The 20,402-nt window shown below is 43.3% G+C and overlaps 1 protein-coding gene across 1 annotated transcript in view; it reads left to right on the plus strand.

Moving 5' to 3' along the window:
• The window catches only part of PLCG1 (phospholipase C gamma 1), a 119,032-nt gene that overhangs the window by 51,664 nt on the left and 46,966 nt on the right, over positions 1-20,402 (plus strand). The window contains exons 2-3 of the mRNA XM_069752344.1: positions 19,603-19,755; positions 19,995-20,088. Coding sequence (XP_069608445.1) covers positions 19,603-19,755; positions 19,995-20,088 — 247 coding nt within the window. The remainder of the gene's footprint in view (positions 1-19,602; positions 19,756-19,994; positions 20,089-20,402) is intronic.

Raw genomic sequence — 20,402 nt, forward strand, 5'->3', positions numbered from 1 at the left:
ACTATCACACAGCCGTGACACATGCAGCTGCGGCGCCGGACACCTGATTATCGGCGCGCTCCAGGTATCCGGGTGCCCGCTGCAGCTTCATCGGTAATCGCCATAGCTTGCCTAATAAGAAGCGAGCCAATTATATTCACTCATGTCTAATCAAGTTTACCAAGGAAATCTTTTTTTTTTTTTCCCCTGAAGTTTCTCTGTAGCCTTCTTATTGAACAGTATCAATATTACAGGGGATTCCTTCAGGAGCCGCTTCAAAGTAACAAAAAAGAAAACTTTATCAGCAGAGGATGGCTAAATTATACAGCCATAATCTTCCTCTAATAGCCAAATGTGGAGAAGAGCTCCTCTCATGGCTGATAACATGTTAAAGGGACACTGTCACCTGATTTTGGAGGGAACAATCTTCAGCCATGGAGGCGGGGTTTTGGGGTTTTTGATTCACCCTTTCCTTACCGCTGGCTGCATGCTGGCTGCAATATTGGATTGAAGTTCATTCTCTGTCCTCCGTAGTACACGCCTGCGCAAGGCAAGATTGCACCTTGTGCAGGCATGTACTATGGAGGACAGAGAATGAACTTCAATCCAATATTGCAGCCAGCATGCAGCCAGCGGTAAGGAAAGGGTGAATCAAAAACCCCAAAACCCCGCCTCCATGGCTGAAGATTGTTCCCTCCAAATTCAGGTGACAGTGTCCCTTTAAATGCTGTTGTCAATCTCTGACAGCAGCATTAACATCACGTGGCCCAGGAGCGAGCTATTTTAACCACCAATCGACTCCACCACGACACAAATGCAGATCACCAACAGGTTGGCATGACTGCCAGTCTGCTGAAGATCCCTATGATGGCCAGAATTTGGCTGGTCTATATATTTACCGTATAGAGCTCTGTACATAGTACAAACAGACAATCACAGGCTCAAATCTCCTAAAGAGGCTATAAAGAACAGTGTAAAGTAGAATTTTATTTTATTTTTTAAATGGGGGTGGGGGGAGGGGATGACCTGAACTTTTATATTTTTTAAAATTAAAAAATATAAGTTCAAGTCATCCCCTCCCCCCCCCCCATTAAAAATAAATACACACATTTATAGACCCGATGTCGCGATACCACATGTTTTCATCAGAGTATAAAATTAATTAGCCAGATATGTAAACATAATGAGGAAAAAAAAAATTATATCAGAACTGTTTTGTTCAGACACTGGTACACTTGCAACAATGTGCAGTAAGAGGATAAGAGCTAATGAAATCTTTTCATATTATGGCAATCGTTTTTCTAAGCGTTTTCTGGTGTAAACACTTATGAATTGGGGCCTGCGTGCACACAGCCTAAGCCATGTAAGAGTTGTGGTTTTGGAAGTTTTTCAACTAGGATTTTAATAAAATATACAAAAATAGGTTTATTACTTTTGGACTTTTTACTCCATTTTTTCATATGTTTGCTAATATGTTTGGGAGTGTCCGTGTGGTGTATCTTTGAGACATCCACATGGGTTTTTGTCTCTGTGGCACCCCCTTATTTATGTGGTCCCAGATGGTACGTTTATTTATTTTTAATAAAATATACAGTAAAATGAAAAAAAAAAACCCTTTACCATTTTAAATCCAGATAAATAGCCTGGTATACTATATGCCACATCCATGTTTTTGACGGTAACCTAACATTCGTGATCTCCCCCATGCTGAAGCCACTCCCGATAGTAAACATTCACATCCATTCTCAAGTCAGAAACTTTCTGTTCCAAATAAAAAGTGCTATTTGGAGCCATGTGTGAGGGAAGAATTTCCTGTGTACGTCCGGCTTCTCGCAGGGAGCTATGGAGTGATTGCAGTGGCTCTGGGCAGCGGTTTATACCCTGTCATTACGAATATAAATGTAGGTCTCTGAGCCTGCCATTGTTGCCTCTATGACCTTTAAAGCATAGGACATACCTTTCTCAAACTGCACCCTAAAAAAGTGCTCAACCCCTATTCAATGAGTTTCTAAACCCTTCATATGCTTTAAAGGAGTTAAAGCAATGTGGAAGGAAAAAAATGAACATTTTACTTTTTTTTGTGCCAAAAAACCCCATTTTAACCCCATTTTTTTTTCCACAAAGGAATAGAGAATGGACTCGAAATATGTTGTGCAATTTCTCTTGAGTGCGCTTATATCCCTTATGGGGATGGAAACTACGTTTTGTTTTGGCACACAGCAGTTCTCAGAAGGGAAGAAGCACCATTTTACTTCTTGAATGCAAAACTGACTGGAATAGAGAGTGGACGCCATGTTGTGTTTGGAGAGTTGATGTAGAACCCCCTCCCTATATTGGAATTGATCTAGCTCTGCAGTCTGCAGTTTTCGACTGTCTACCTTTTGTATAGGGTGGTTAATGGTGATGAGCGAGTGTACTCATTGCTCGGGTTTTCCCCGAGCACGCTCTTGTGGTCTCCCGAGTATTTATGACTGTTCGGAGATTAAGTTTTCATCGCCTCAGCAGCATGATTTACAGCTATTAGCAAGATTGATTACATGTGGGGATTCCCTAGCAACCAGGCAACCCCCACATGTACTCAGCCTGGCTAATAGCTGTAAATCATTCAGCTGCCTCGATGAAAACTTAATCTCCGAGCAGTCATAAATACTCGGAGGTCACCAGAGCGTGCTCGGGGGAAAACCCGAGCAACGAGTACACTCGCTAATTACTAGTGGTTAACACTGTTTTTTTTTTTTTTACTACTTAGTAGGGTTTACCCCAAGGGTGGTTTGCACGTCGTTTGCATCTCGGCTTTGGGAAAATGGCCGCCGCGATCTCTTGTGCGCACGCGCGGCATCCCGCGGCCATTTTCCTGAAGCCCCGTGCAGCAGAGCACTACATCTGCGCACGCGCGGCCCCACGAAGATGGCCGCCCCCACCGATGACAGGGGGTGATAGCGCAGATCACGTGCTCCTTGTTCACGTGCCCACAGTGGATTAGTCACCTCAACGTGCGGACACCACTACGCCACCAACGTAAAGCTGAGGAAGAAACAGCGCTGTGAACACGCCCACCCGACCTGACCAGCCTGATTGACAGGCGAAAACGGCGACTTTGGTAATGTATTGCGCAGCGTAGGTGGGGAATCAGGGTACACTACATACACTATAGTAACGCACAGCGCAGGCCCTATTTAACAGTATTTATATCTCAATCTCAAAAAACGGGGTGACAGGTTCCCTTTAACCCCTTAAGCCCCGAGGGTGGTTTGCACGTTAATGACCGGGCCAATTTTTACAATTCTGACCACTGTCCCTTTATGAGGTTATAACTCTGGAACGCTTCAACGGATCTTGGCGATTCTGACATTGTTTTCTCGTGACATATTGTACTTCATTTTAGTAGTAACATTTATTCGATATAACTTGCGTTTATTTGTGAAAAAAACGGAAATTTGGCGAAAATTTTGAAAATTTCGCAATTTTCCAACTTTAAATTTTTATGCCCTTAAATCACAGAGATATGTCACGCAAAATACTTAATAAGTAACATTTCCCACATGTCTACTTTACATCAGCACAATTTTGGAACCAAAATTTTTTTTTGTTAGGGAGTTATAAGGGTTCAAAGTTGACCAGCAATTTCTCATTTTTACAACACCATTTTTTTTTAGGGACCACATCTCATTTGATGTCATTTTGAGGGGTCTATATGATAGAAAATACCCAAGTGTGACACCATTCTAAAAACTGCACCCCTCAAGGTGCTCAAAACCACATTCAAGAAGTTTATTAACCCTTCAGGGGTTTCACAGGAATTTTTGGAATGTTTAAATAAAAATGAATATTTAACTTTTTTTCACACAAAATTTATTTCAGCTCCAATTTGTTTTATTTTACCAAGGGTAACAGGATAAAATGGATGCCAAACATTGTTGTACAATCTGTACTGAGTACGCTGATACCCCATATGTGGGGGTAAACCACTGTTTGGGCGCATGGCAGAGCTCGGAAGGGAAGGAGCGCCATTTGACTTTTAAATGCAAAATTGACAGGAATTGAGATGGGACACCATGTTGCGTTTGGAGAGCCACTGATGTGCCTAAACATTGAAACCCCCCACAAGTGACACCATTTTGGAAAGTAGACACCCTAAGGAACTTATCTAGATGTGTGGTGACCACTTTGACCCACCAATTGCTTCACAGAAGTTTATAATGCAGAGCCGTAAAAATAAAAAATCATATTTTTTCACAAAAATGATCTTTTCGCCCCCAATTTTTTATTTTCCCAAGAGTAAGAGAAGAAATTGAACCTCAAAAATTGTTGGCCAATTTGTCCTGAGTACGCTGATACCCCGTATATGGGTGTAAACCATTGTTTGGGCGTATGGCAGAGCTCGGAAGGGAAGGAGCGCCATTTTACTTTTCAATGCAAAATTGACTGGAATTGAGATGGGATGCCATGTTGCGTTTGGAGAGCCCCTGATGTGCCTAAACATTGAAATCCCCACAAGTGACACCATTTTGGAAAGTAGACCCCTTAAGGAACTTATCTAGAGGTGTGGTGAGCACTTTGACCCAACAAGTGCTTCACAGAAGTTTATAATGCAGAGCCGTAAAAATAAAAAATCATATTTTTTCACAAAAATAATCTTTTCGCCACCAATTTTTTATTTTCCCAAGGGTAAGAGAAGAAATTAGACCACAAAAGTTGTTGTGCAATTTGTCCTGAGTGCGACGATACCCCATATGTGGGGGTAAACCACTGTTTGGGCGCATGGCAGAGCTCGGAAGGAAAGGAGCGCCATTTGACTTTTCAATGCAAAATTGACTGGAATTGAGATGGGACGCCATGTTGCGTTTGGAGAGCCCCTGATGTGCCTAAACATTGGAACCCCTCACAAGTGACACCATTTTGAAAAGTAGACCCCTTAAGGAACTTATCTAGATGTGTGGTGAGCACTTTGACCCAACAAGTGCTTCACAGAAGTTTATAATGCAGAGCCGTAAAAATAAAAAATCATATTTTTTCACAAAAATGATCTTTTCGCCCCCAATTTTTTATTTTCCCAAGGGTAAGAGAAGAAATTAGACCACAAAAGTTGTTGTGCAATTTGTCCTGAGTGCGACGATACCCCATATGTGGGGGTAAACCACTTTTTGGGTGCATAGCAGAGCTCGGAAGGGAAGGAGCGCCATTTGACTTTTCAATGCAAAATTGACTGGAATTAAGATGGGACGCCATGTTGGTTTGGAGAGCCCCTGATGTGCCTAAACATTAAAAACCCCCACAAGTGACACCATTTTGGAAACTAGACCCTCTAAGGAACTTATCTAGATGTGTTTTGAGAGCTTTGAACCCCCAAGTGTTTCACTACAGTTTATAACGCAGAGCCGTTAAAATAAATTTATTTTTTTTTCGCAAAAATTTTTTAGCCCCCAGTTTTGTATTTTCACAAGGGTAACATAATAAATTGGACCCCAAAAGTTGTTGTCCAATTTGTCCTGAGTACGCTGATACCCCATATGTGGGGGGGAACCACTGTTTGGGCGCATGGCAGAGCTCGGAAGGGAAGGAGCGCCATTTGGAATGCAGACTTAGATGGATTGGTCTGCAGGAGTCACGTTGCATTTGCAGAGCCCCTGATGTACCCAAACAGTACAAACCCCCCACAAGTGACCCCATATTAGAAACTAGACCTCCCATGGAACTTATCTAGATGTGTTGTGAGAACTTTGAACCCCTAAGTGTTTCACTACAGTTTATAACGCAGACCCGTGAAAATAAAAATTCTTTTTTTTTTCACAAAAATGATTTTTTAGCCCCCAGCTTTGTATTTTTACAAGGGTAACAGAATAAATTGGACCCCAAAAGTTGTTGTTCAATTTGTCCTGAGTACGCTGATACCCCATATGTGGGGGGGAACCACTGTTTGGGCTCATGGCACAGCTCGGAAGGGAAGGAGCGCCATTTGGAATGCAGACTTAGATGGATTGGTCTGCAGGCGTCACGTTGCATTTGCAGAGCCCCTGATGTACCCAAACAGTAGAAACCACCCACAAGTGACCCCATATTGGAAACTAGACCTCCCATGGAACTTATCTAGATGTGTTGTGAAAACTTTGAACCCCCAAGTGTTTCACTACAGTTTACAACGCAGAGCCGTGAAAATAAAAATCCTTTTTTTTCCCACAAAAATGATTTTTAGCCCCCCAAATTTTTATTTTCCCAAGGATAACAAGAGAACTTGGACCCAAAAAGTTGTTGTCCAATTTGTCTCGAGTACGCTGATACCCCATATGTTGGGGTAAACCCCTGTTTGGGCGCACGGGAGAGCTCGGAAGTGAAGGAGCACTGTTTTACTTTTTCAATGCAGAATTGGCTGGAATTGAGATCGGACGCCATGTCGCGTTTGGAGAGCCCCTGATGTGTCTAAACAGTGGAAACCCCCCAATTATAAATGAAACCCTAATCCAAACGCACCACTAACCCTAATCCCAACTGTAACCCTAACCACACACCTAACCCAGACACACCCCTAATTCTAATCCCAACCCTAATCCCAACCGTAAATGTAATCCAAACCCTAACCCTAGCCCCAACCCTAGCCCTAACCCTAACCCTAACCGGAAAATGGAAATAAATACATTTTTTTTAATTTTATTATTTTTCCCTAAGGCTAGGTTCACATTGCGTTAGGGAAATCCGTTTAGCACTAGCGGATTGCGCTAACACAATGTCTTTTTAGGTGTCGTGTTTAGTGGTCGCGTTAACGTCCCCGCTCTGGAAGATCGGGGATCGGACCTCGGGCGCGCCGCGGACGCTGCAAGCAGCGTCTGAGGCGCGCCACAAAAGAATGGCACCTTGCTAGCGCGAGCCGAAAATGGCACGCTCTAGCGATGCGCTACACCTGAAAATCACATTGCTGTCAATGGTTGTGCTAACGGACCCGTTGCACGGCGTTAATTGTGACATTTTCGCCGTGCAACGCTGTCCGTTAGCGTTAACCCATTAACGCAATGTGAACCTAGCCTAACTAAGGGGGTGATGAAGGGGGGTTTGATTTACTTTTATAGCGAGTTTTTTAGCGGATTTTTATGATTGGCAGCCGTCACACACTAAAAGACGCTTTTTATAGCAAAAAAGTTTTTGCGTCTCCACATTTTGAGACCTATAATTTTTCCATATTTTGGTCCACAGAGTCATGTGAGGTCTTGTTTTTTGCGGGACGAGTTGACGTTTTTATCGGTTACATTTTCGGACACGTGACAGTTTTTGATCGCTTTTTATTCCGATTTTTTTGTGAGGCAGAATGACCAAAAACCAGCTATTCATGAATTTCTTTTGGGGGAGGCGTTTATACCGTTCCGCGTTTGGTAAAATTGATGAAGCAGTTTTATTCTTCGGGTCAGTACGATTACAGCGACACCTCATTTATATCATTTTTTTTATGTTTTGGCGCTTTTATACGATAAAAGCTATTTTATAGAAAAAATAATTATTTTGGCATCGCTTTATTCAGAGGACTATAACTTTTTTATTTTTTTGGTTATGATGCTATATGGCGGCTCGTTTTTTGCGGGACAAGATGACGTTTTCAGAGGTACCATGGTTATTTATATCCGTCTTTTTGATCGCGTGTTATTCCACTCTTTGTTCAGCGTTATGATAATAAAGCGTTGTTTTTTGGCTCGTTTTTTTTTTTTTTTTCTTACGGTGTTCACTGAAGGGGTTAACTAGTGGGCCAGTTTTATAGGTCGGGTCGTTACGGACGCGGCGATACTAAATATGTGTACTTTTATTGTTTTTTTGTTTTTTTTTTATGTAAAGAAATGTATTTATGGGAATAATATTTTTTTTTTTCTGCTTTATTTAGGAATTTTTTTTTTATTTTTTTTTTTACAAGTGTGGAAATTTTTTTTTTTACTTTTTCACTTTGTCCCAGGGGGGGACATCACAGATCACCGATCTGACAGTGTGCACAGCACTCTGTTAGATCGGTGATCTAACATACAGCCGGGCAGGATTAGAGCTGCAGCTGCAGCCTGATCCTGACCCGGAAGTGCTCCCTGCAGGACCCGGATGCAGCCCGGCGGCCATTTTGGATCCGGGGACTGCAGGGAGAAGATGCTCGGTACACGGTGAGCACATCACCGTGTACCGATCGTCTCAGGGAAGCCCGCAGGGAGCCCCCTCCCTGCGCGATGCTTCCCTGCACCGCCGGCACACCGCGATCATCTTTGATCGCGGTGTGCCGGGGGTTAATGTGCCGGGAGCGGTCCGTGACCGCTCCTGGCACATAGTGCCGGATGTCAGCTGCGATAGGCAGCTGACACCCGGCCGCGATCGGCCGCGCTCCCCCCGTGAGCGCGGCCGATCGCATATGACGTACTATCCCGTCCATGGGAATTAAGTCCCAGGTCACCTGGACGGGATAGTACGTCATATGGGATTAAGGGGTTAAATCACAGAGATATGTCACACAAAATACTTAATAAGTAACATTTCCCACATGTCTACTTTACATCAGCACAATTTTAGAAACCCCTTTTTTTTGTTAGGGAGTTATAAGGGTTAAAAGTTGACCAGCAATTTCTCATTTTTACAACACCATTTTTTTTAGGGACCACGTCACATTTGAAGTCATTTTGAGGGGTCTATATGATAGAAAGTACCCAAGTGTGACACCATTCTAAATACTGCACATCTCAAGGTACTCAAAACCACATTCAAGAAGTTTATTAACCCTTCAGGTGTTTCACAGGAATTTTTGGAATGTTAAAAAATTAAATGTTCAATTTTTTTTTTTCACAAAAAAATTTCTTCAGCTCCAATTTGATTTATTTTACCAAGGGTAACAGGAGAAAATGGACCCCAAAAGTTGTTGTCCAATTTGTCCTGAGTATGCTGATGCCCATATGCGGGGGTAAACCACTGTTTGGGTGCATGGCAGAGCACGGAAGGAAGGAGCGCCGTTTGACTTTTCACTGCTAAATTGGCTGGAATTGAGATGGGACGCCATGTTGCGTTGGGGAGTTCCTGATGTGCCTAAACATTGAAACCCCCCACAAGTGACACCATTTTGGAAAGTAGACCCCCCACAAGTGACTCCATATTGGAAACTAGACCCCCCAAGGAACTTATCTAGATGTGTTGAGAACTTTGAACCCCCAAGTATTTCACTACAGTTTATGACGCAGAGCCGTGAAAATAAAAAATCATTTTTGTCCCACAACAATGTTTATTTAGCCCCCCAAATTTCTATTTTCTCAAGGGTAAAAAGAGAAATTGGACCCCATAAGTTGTTGTCCAATTTGTCCTGAGTGCGCTGATGACCCATATATTGGGGTAAACTCCTGTTTGGGCGCACGGGAGAGCTCGGAAGGGAAGGAGCACTGTTTTACTTTTTTCATCGCAGAATTGGCTGGAATTGAGATGGACGCCATGTCGCGTTTGGAGACCCCTCATGTGCCTAAACAGTGGAAACCCCCAATTCTAACTGAAACCCTAACCCAACTACACCCCTAACCCCAACACACCCTAACCACACCCCTAACCCTAATCCCAACCATAAATGTAATCCAAGCCCCAGCCCCAACCCTAGCCCTAACCCTAATGGGAAAATGGAAATAAATACTTTTTTTTAAAAAAATTTTTTTACTTTTCCCTTACTAAGGGGGTGATGAAGGGGGGTTTGATTTAATTTTATAGCGAGTTTTTTAGTGGATTTTTATGATTGGTAGCTGTCACACACTAAAAGACGCTTTTTATTGCAAAAAATATTTTTTGCATTACCACATTTTGAGAGCTATAATTTTTCCATATTTTGGTCCACAGAGTCATGTGAGGTTTTGTTTTATGCGGGACGAGTTGACGTTTTTATTGGTAACATTTTCGGGCACGTGACACTTTTTGATCGCTTTTTATTCTGATTTTTGTGAGGCAGTATGACCAAAAACCAGCTATTCATGAATTTCTTTGTTCCGCGTTTGGTAAAATTGATAAAGCAGTTTTATTCTTCGGGTCAGTACGATTACAACGATACCTCATTTAGATTATTTTTTTATGTTTTGGCGCTTTTATACGATAAAAACTATTTTATAGAAAAAATAATTATTTTTGCATCGCTTTATTCTGTGGACTATAACTTTTTTATTTTTTCACTTATGATGCTGTATGGCAGCTCGTTTTTTGCGGGACAAGATTACATTATCAGCGGTACCATGGCTATTTATATCTGTCTTTTTGATCGCGTGCTATTCCACTTTTTGTTCGGCGGTATGATAACAAAAAACCGAGGCAAAAAACAACCCTTTATTTTTTTTTTACGGTGTTCACTGAAGGGGTTAACTAGTGGGACAGTTTTATAGGTCGGGTCGTTACGGACGCGGCGATACTAAATATGTGTACTTTTATTGTTTGTTTTTTTTTTTTTTAGATAAAGGAATGTATTTATGGGAACAATATATATATTTTTTTTCTTTATTTAGGACACTTTTTTTTTTTTTTTTTTAACACATCTGACATTTTTTTTTTTTACTTTAGAACATTGCCCCAGGAGGGCATCATGTTATAGTGACAGATCGCTGATCTGACACTTTGCAGAGCACTGTGTCAGATCAGCGATCTGACATGCAGGGCTGCAGGCTTACCAGCGCTTGCTCTGAGCAGTCGCTTGCAAGCCACCTCTCTGCAGGACCCGGATGCAGCCCCGTGGCCATTTTGGATCCGGGGCCTGCAGGGAGGAGATGCTCGGTACAAGGTGAGCACATTGCCTTGTACCGAGGGTCTCAGGGAAGCCTGCAGGGAGCCCCCTCCCTGCGTGATGCTTCCCTATGCCCCCGGAATGCTGCGATCATGTTTGATCGCAGTGTGCCGGGGGTTAATGTGTCGGGGGCGGTCCGTGACTGCTCCTGGCACATAGTGCTGGATGTCAGCTGCGATAGTCAGCTGACACTCGGCCGCTATGATGTGCTATCCTGTCGGTGGGCATACGGGCCCACCCCACCTCGACGGGATAGTATGTCATGTCAGAAAGGGGTTGAATTCATATTTTCAGTTAATTTATGCTGATTAATAAACTAATATTAAGATGCTCTAATAAGAGGGCACTAACTGAAGAAGGACATCATGATTTGAAGGATAGAATGATCAAGGTGAAGAGGAAGACCAGCAATCCAGTGGCTTGATACTATCAAGATAATGGTGGAGAAAACCCTGGTGGACCTATCTAAGCTTGCACAAGATTGATCTTCCTAAAGAGGGGTCATTCATCAAGTCAAGTTAAAAAATAATAATAATAATAATAATAAATTGACAATAGTCCTTACTTTATGATGTCTTATTCCAGCAAGGTAGACAGTCAAAAACAGGGGAACACTTTGCCAGAAACTGAGGATTAGTCTAATCTAGTGTCAGTTATTGCTGTACATATTTTCCTGAAAATCCACTCACTTGTAAACTGATTGTGGCTATATATTTGTTACATATTCAGGACATTCCAGAGAATGGTATTTCCTAGTCTCTAAAAACAAACAAAATGAATTGAACCAAATATCTACGTAAATGCTGCAATAGATATCCTAGATCTGATAAGACTAGTGTAGTTAGAAAATCCATGCCAGAATAGCTATGTAATCGTTCTTGTAAGTAGCTTTTTCCCCCTCAGTGTCTTTCCTCCCTGCTGCTGAAATCTCACACTGCTCAGTACAAGCTGCTGATGTAATGCATGCGGGCTGAACAGAGATTTAGTAAACTTGCACTCATGGACTCCCTCAGTTTTTAGCTTGACTGAAATGCTCCTTCTAATATCAGCATTATATAGTAGTTATGACATGGATTTTTACAGTAAGTATACTCTTCAGTTTTAAGGCTACGTTGACATTTGCGTTGTTGTGTGTTGCGTCGGCGACGCAACGCATGCAAAAACGCATTGTTTTGTGACGCATGCGTCCTTTTTTGGCCGATTTTGGACGCAAAAAAAAAATGCAACTTGCTGCGTCCTCTGCGCACTGACGCTTGCGCCAAAAAAGACGCATGCGTCACAAAACGCAAGACAACGCATGTCCATGCGCCCCCATGTTAAATATAGTGGAGCATGACGCATGCGTTGCCGCGGTTGCGCCCGACGCCCCGCAAATGTGAACGTAGCCTTGGAGATTAATTTAACAATTGTAGGGTATGTATTGTGAAATTTGGTGACAAATCCCATTTTAAAAAGTTCCCTAGAACATACTACATAACTGACCAAGCACATACTGTAGTAGCAGAGGCAACAGCGTGGTGGCTCAGTTGCTTCTCTGCATTGGGATCTTGGATTCCAGTCATTTTCCTTTGTTTTTCCAAGGATCTGACTCCTTTTGTCACCTGTATCTGTCTGTCTGAAACATTTCCAATAGAAAGCTCTGACATTGTCTAAAGGTCCAAACAAAATTATACCCTACTACTGAGGACTCTCAATTCTAAATATTTTTCTACCCTACTACTGTAATTAATCTTTTTTAGGGGCCCAAGTCACTTTGTTTTGCCTAGCCTACTTCAGCAGAAGGTGGAACCCAAGCTCAAAATTTGCTTTGGGTTTTCAAGTTCTCGATTTTAATGTTAGCATGGTGGAATAAAATATCGAGCTTTGTGTGATAAGTTTATGGAGTTAACAGAAGGTGTGAGCTTGCAGCATACATTTCTGCATAGGATGTGATCTGGGGAAGGAGTGGGCACAGCTAGAGGATGACAGATGAAGTACCCCATCTGACACAGGATGCGGGCAGGCATAAAGCACAGATGCTGCATGTGGTTTTACTGCAGCTGAGCATCCTGTCTCACTGCATCTGGGAACAAGATATGTGGGGAGTGATGAGTTAATGTCATGTACCTTTAGGAGATTTATAATGGTGTGCCCTTCAACAAACTATCTTGCATGTCAGTGACCTATGCATCTATCTGGTGCCCTCGGACTTAGTCCGACTTGTGTGCAGTAAGTGCTGATGGATCAAGCTTCTGTAGAGGAGTCTCCTGGGACTTCAAGTCTTGGCGTTATAAAGTGTAAGGATTATCTATTCCCTCTATAGTACAGTTAAGAGACTGTGACCTTGATGTATGACCTTGATGCCATTCTAGTTCTGATTAGGAAACCCCCTGAGTAGAAGACCACTGTTGGCTATTATCCAAGTCGAGTAGTAAGAGTTGAATCCTTCTCTTATTGCTATGATGATTGTTCCAAATGGTTGAGGTTTTGTGCCCTACTTTTTACATTAAAGGGGTTTTCCCACAATTTATCCTAGAGATAGATGCGAACGGTTTAATCAATGTGATGCCACCAATTACAAGAAGAGGACTCCTGTTCACTCGGTTGGATGGATGAAGTCTTAGCACATGAGTGCCGTCACCCTATTGTCTGTGTCAATGAATGTATCGTATGTACGATTGACTCAAAGGGAGACTCAGGACCTTGTTCTCAGTAAAGGTCACTGTCATCAGACATTTCTCGCCTAGCCTGTGGACAGGTAAGAAGTTGTGATGTGGGACAACCCCTACTAATATAGTCTTCTGAAATTTGTCCAACAATGATATCAATGTATCAGCATTTATCGCAGACACAAATCATTGATCAAATATGGTTTCTTGAATTCCATTGGTATGTCTCCTGTTTCTTGATTCCAACATCCCTCAAACCTGACTGATTGTTTTAATCACCATCCACACCTCTGTATCAATCTATCTTAGTTTGTGTTTTCATCCCCTTCCCTGCTGTGTAAGCTAGCAAATACTGTAATTTATATTAAATACTTTCACGAAGTTCATCCCTCCCTTTGATGCTTTGATTTGATTCTCCCATTTGGTCACACATGGTATATTTCACTTAAAGGTGTACAAATATGGAGCCATAGATCCTTTTCACTGTAGTCTATGCTTGAAGCTGTATTTTACTGCAGTGACTTAAGGCACATAAAAAAAAATACCAGACTCCACAGCACTGGTCACTACTGAGTATGTGCATGAAGTGCAGCACTGATTCATCTCACATGACTCCATAGCACTGGTCACTACTGAGTATGTGCATAAAGTGCAGCACTGATTCATCTCACACGACTCCATAGCACTGGTCACTACCGAGCATGTGCATAAAGTGCAGCACTGATTCATCTCACATGACTCCATAGCACTGGTCACTACTGAGCATGTGCATAAAGTGCAGCATTGATTCATCTCAACTGAAAGCCGAGACACTTAGATCAGGAACATAACAGACATTTATAGGACAGTTCAGAACTTTCCCAAATTCTTATGAAACAAATTTACAGCACATTCTGCATTGTACTACTGCACCCAGTTTATGTTATATAAATGGCCTCTGACTCCACAGCCCTGCCATGCGAGACCAGTCGATAAGGAGAAAATACCCACTAGTAACCGCACCTCACCTTCTCATTCTTTTACAGTTCATCTTTTACTATTCTTGTATATGCTCTAACAGGTATTGCTTCAATAATCCTTAGGCTATGTGCACACGTTGCAGATTTGGTGCGTTTTTTTTTTATTATTATTTTGCACGGAATTGTAACAAACCCTGATGACAGCAAAGTGAATGAGAAACCTTAACCCCTTAGTGACCAAGCCAATTTTTACCATTCTGACCACTGCTTTTTTATGAAGTTATAACTCTGGAGCGCATCAACGGATTCCGCTGATTCTGAGATTATTTTTTCGTGACATATTGCACTTCATGTTAGTGGTAAAATGTCTTCGATATGACTTGCGTTTATTTATGAAAAAGAAACAGAAATTTGGTAAAAATGTTGAAAATTTAGCAATTTTCAAACTTTTAATTTTTGTGCCCTTAAATCACGAGAACAAAAGCAATGTGGAAGGAAAAAAACTAACATTTTAAATTTTTCACAAAAAATTATTTTAGACCCAATATTTTTTATTTTCACAAGGGTATCAGGAGAAAATGGACCACAAAATTTGTTGTGCAATTTCTTTTGAGTATGTCGATACGCCATATGTGTGGGAAAGCCACTGTTTGGGCGCATGGCAGGGCTCAGAAGGGAGGGAGCACTGTTTGACTTTAGGAACGCAAAATTGGCTGGAATCATGTCGCGTGTGGAGACCCCCTGATATACCTAAACAATGGAACCCCCCCATGCTACAGCCCGAACCCCAACTCTAGCTACAAAGAATTTTTTTAATTTATAGTATATTGCCCAGCCACGTAGTATACTGCCCAGTCACGTAGTATATTGCCCAGACACGTATGCAACAGGTTACAAAAAGACTTAAAATAAAAAATAAACATATACTCACCTTCCGAGGGAGCCTTTGTAGTCCTGTGTGCGGTGCACGCGGCAGCTTCCGGTCCCAGGGTTGGATGAGCGCAGGACCTGTGATGATGTTGCGGGTTTATAATTATTATTATTATTATTTGTAACATTAGATCTTTTTACTATTGATGCTGCATACGCATCATCAATAGTAAAAAGTTGGTCACACAGGGTTAATAGCTGCGTAACTGGAGTGCGTTACACCGCGCTCCGGTAACGCTGGCATTAACCCTGTGTGGGGGATGACTGGATGACTGGAGGGGAGTATGGAGCGGTCACTGACTGCGGGGAGGAGGGAGCAGCCATATTGCCGCCGGACTGTGGCCATCGCTGATTGGTCGCCACGACCAATCAGCGACTTGTATTTCCATGACACAGCGGCCGCGACCAATGAATATCCGTGACCGAAGGACAGACAGAAAGACAGAAGTGACCCATAGACAAATATATATATATATATATATATATATATATATATATATATATATATATATATATATATATATATATATATATATATATATATACTAGCTATTGAACCCGTTCTACGCCCGGGTGGCGAGCATTTATATTGGTATATTGTCTCCATCATGGTATGTGCTGCTCCATCCTGCGTCCCCATCCTGTCATGCACTGCTCCATCCTGCGTCCCCATCCTGTCATGTGCTGCTCCATCCTGCGTCCCCATCCTGTCATGCGCTGCTCCATCCTGCGTCCCCATCCTGTCATGTGCTGCTCCATCCTGCGTTCCCCTTCCTGTCATGCGCTGCTCCCATCCTGCGTCCCCATCCTGTCATGCGCTGCTCCCATCCTGCGTCCCCATCCTGTGATGCGCTGCTTCCATCCTGTGATGCGCTGCTCCCATCCTGCGTCCCCATCCTGTCATGTGCTGCTCCATCCTGCGTCCCCATCCTGTCATGCGCTGCTCCATCATGCGTCCCCATCCTGTCATGCGCTGCTCCATCATGCGTCCCCATCCTGTCATGTGCTGCTCCATCCTGCGTCCCCATCCTTATGTGCTGCTGCATCCTGCGTCCCCATCCTTATGTTCATGCTGCATCCTGCGTCCCCATCCTTATGTTCATGCTGCATCCTGCGTCCCCATCCTTATGTTCATGCTGCATCCTGCGTCCCCATCCTTATGTTCATGCTGCATCCTGCGTCCCCATCCTTATGTTCATGCTGCATCCTGCGTCCCCATCCTTATGTTCATGCTGCATCCTGCGTCCCCATCCTTATGTTCATGCTGCATCCTGCGTCCCCATCCTTATGTTCATGCTGCATCCTGCGTCCCCATCCTTATGTGCTGCTCCATCCTGCGTCCCCATCCTTATGTGCTGCTCCATCCTGCGTCCCCATCCTTATGTGCTGCTCCCATCCTGCGTCCCCATCCTTATGTGCTGCTCCATCCTGCGTCCCCATCCTTATGTGCTGCTCCATCCTGTGTCCCCATCCTTATGTGCTGCTCCATCCTGCGTCCCCATCCTTATGTGCTGCTCCATCCTGCGTCCCCATCCTTATGTGCTGCTCCATCCTGCGTCCCCATCCTTATGTGCTGCTCCATCCTGCGTCCCCATCCTTATGTGCTGCTCCATCCTGCGTCCCCATCCTTATGTTCATGCTCCATCCTGCGTCCCCATCCTTATGTTCATGCTGCATCCTGCGTCCCCATCCTTATGTGCTGCTCCATCCTGCGTCCCCATCCTTATGTGCTGCTCCATCCTGTGTCCCTATCCTTATGTGCTGCTCCATCCTGCGTCCCCATCCTTATGTCCTGCTCCATCCTGCGTCCCCATACTGTTATGTGCTGCTCCATCCTGCGCCCCCATACTGTTATGTGCTGCTCCATCCTGCGTCCCCATCCTTATGTGCTGCTCCATCCTGCATGTGCTGCTCCATCCTGCGTCCCCATCCTTATGTGCTGCTCCATCCTGCGTCCCCATCCTTATGTGCTGCTCCATCCTGCGTCCCCATCCTTATGTGCTGCTCCATCCTGCGTCCCCATACTGCGTCCCCATACTGCCTCTGACCCGCTCAGCGCCGAGTGCTGGGGGGCCTGAGCAGGCGGGGACACCGGCACACTGTGGGGGTCAGGTGCCGGTATCGCCGCCAGCTCAGGCCCCCCCAGCACTTACTATACTCACCTGTCCGGCGTTCCATCGCTGAGCGCCGCCATCTTCCCGGTCTCCTGGCTGTGACTGTTCAGTCAGAGGGCGGCGCCGGCGCGCATTAAGCGCGTCATCGCGCCCTCTGAACTGAAGGCCACAGACCGGGAAGATGGCGCCGCTCAGCGATGGAATGGGGACAGGTGAATATAGGCCGATACTCACCCTCCTGGCGGTCCCTGCTTCTGCGGTGGAGATCGCGGTGTGCGTTCAGTGTGAACGCACACCGCGATCTCCCGGGAGCGTCGCTCTGTGAGGCCCAGACTGCGCCGGCGCTTGCGCAGTCTATAGAGGCTTCGGACAGAGTGACGCTCCCAGCGTTATATTATAGATATATATATATATATGTCTATTATTATTATTATTATTAATAAATAAATATATATATATATATATATATATATATATATATATATATATATATATATATATATATATATATATATATATATATATATATTTATTATTTTTTTTTATTTTTTATTATCACTGTGATGGACCCTATCGCAGTGATCAAAATGAACCAATAGAAAAATCTCGGCAGGCGCACTGCGCATGCCATTTTCTTACAGGAAGAAGATGCGGAGGGCTGGGGGATGGAGCCGGAAGGTACGGGGATGGCAGAGGTACTCTCTCTATATCAGCGGTCGTTAAGTCTCATGGACATGTTGCTTATTTATGACTTGCAGATTTGGTGCAGCAAATAATCTGTAGCATGCCAATTCTCTGTGCATTTTCACCCTGAATTTTTTCCTGTGAAGAGATGCAGAAATGGTGCAGACATTTCTGCATCCATTTACTCTAGGTGTGCACATAGCCTAACTCTTCTATCCACAAACCCCAGCACTCAAACAAATAATTATTTCCCCTTCCCTCTTACCCTCCCCCACCTGTCCTCATCTGCAGACCTGCTCCTAAACCTTAAAGGGAACCTGTCATCCCCAAAATCAAAAGTGAGCTAAGCCCACCAGCATCAGGGGCTTATCTACAGCATTCTGGTCTTCACGCTGCGGTTCCGGCGCAGGCGTACTTTGTTGAAGGCAGAGCCCCCTGTTGAGGGCAGAGCAAAGTACTGCAGTGCGCTGGCGCTGGGCCTCTCTGACCTTTCCCTGCGCCTGCGCACTGCAGTATTTTGCTCTGCCCTCAACAGGGCAGACAAAGTACGCCAGCGCCGGAGCCGCGGCAAGAAGAGGACGATTTGCCAGGGTTGCCCACAAAAGGCCAGAGCTCCCTGTAAGCTCCTGTTCCCAGTCTGATGGTGTGTATGCGTGTGTGTGTGTATATGTATATGTATATATATATGTATATATATGTATATATAATATATATATATATATATATATATATATATATATATATATATATATATATATATATATATATATATATATATATATATAGTATGTTTTGAAGAATTGAAGAATATTTCCTTTGAAAATGATGTGTAAATGACACAGAGCGATTCTCTATGTAAAAGCTCATGTTAAATTGCACTGCATTTGGATGTGAATCGGATGCAAAGTGTAAAAAATCAGATTGTACTCTCATTACACTCGTGTGCCTCTCGGCAGGGAGACTCGGACCAATTTTTCATATGTTTAGTGTGACTCCGGCCTTAATGTTTTTCTGAGAGTTGGACCTCAATTTTATAATGTCACAGGAGCCCAGGATGACAGGTGCAGAAGTGAAGCCCGACTTCCATTGAGCATCAGACTGGACATTGGACTACGGCAACGCAAATTGAATTGCTCATCATTACTGTCGGCCGAACGCATATTCAGATGACCACTATCTCTTGTATGCCCAGCTTTAGTACCATAAGACAATAGCCACCTTTTAGAGTAGTCTTGTGTATATTTGGAGACACAGCTTCTCATCTTCCATTCCCTCTGGAGCAAAATATTTAAATAAAACATGGAGCTATGTAATTCAGACAAGTTAGATAATGTTCTAAAAAAATGGAAAACACATTAATGTTTGTGGACAGAGTGGATGAAGAACTCTTTACACAGATTGAGGCTGCAGGCATTTATGTAATAATTGGAGATAAAAGCATGTTCTTCTGGTGGGCTTAAAGAAAATCACATTCAGATGTGCAATCTTCATACTGGATCTGATGGCTCATCCATATACTGTACCAATTCTTTTCTCAGTGGACATCAGGGAGATAAAGGAAATTCGTCAAGGAAAGAATTCTCGGGATTTTGATCGTTACCAGGAAGATTCTACTGTACGCCTTGAACCAGATCACTGCTTTGTTATCCTCTATGGAATGGAGTTCAGACTTAAGACCTTGAGCCTGCAGGGTAAGTCACCTCCATATCACTTTCATGCTACCTCATTCACTGATTGCCTATGTGATATTGGTACTAACCACCGGGGTAATAAATGTGCTGCAGGTAATGCATCTTCATTAATATTGATTTATTTGGCTTAAGCCATTTCCTGGAAAGTGTGTGCCTGACTGTGTGTAATATTTTTTTTATGATTGAGATCTATTATAGCTTCTGTGTTTTCACTTTATTTTTATTCTTTTGTGTTGCAGCAACATCTGAGGAAGAAGTGACTATGTGGATAAAAGGATTAAATTGGTTACTCCAAGACACTCTCCAGGCCCCCACACCACTGCAGATAGAGAGGTAAAGGGGGGCGTAACAGGTGTTATCTTCTAGCCTGGGTTCTCCATTGATCTAGTGTCTGTGGTGGTGTCTCCTCCTGGTTGTCAACAAATAGCCAACATCATAGGGTTGGATTTCCGCATGGCCATTCCTTTGTTTGGCGGGAGAGAAGCCGCTGCCAAGAGTATATACTTATAAAGCACATGGAGTGTTTGGCTGTTGGCTTACCACTTTATAAAATGTACAGCCAACTGTGCCAGGAAAAACATGAACATCACACAAAAAAAAAATACGGAAGTGAACGCATGTCCTGATTGTTGAAGGATTAACAGATG

The sequence above is a fragment of the Ranitomeya imitator genome, chromosome 2 (genome assembly GCF_032444005.1).
Source record: "Ranitomeya imitator isolate aRanImi1 chromosome 2, aRanImi1.pri, whole genome shotgun sequence".
Taxonomy (NCBI): Eukaryota; Metazoa; Chordata; class Amphibia; order Anura; family Dendrobatidae; genus Ranitomeya; species Ranitomeya imitator.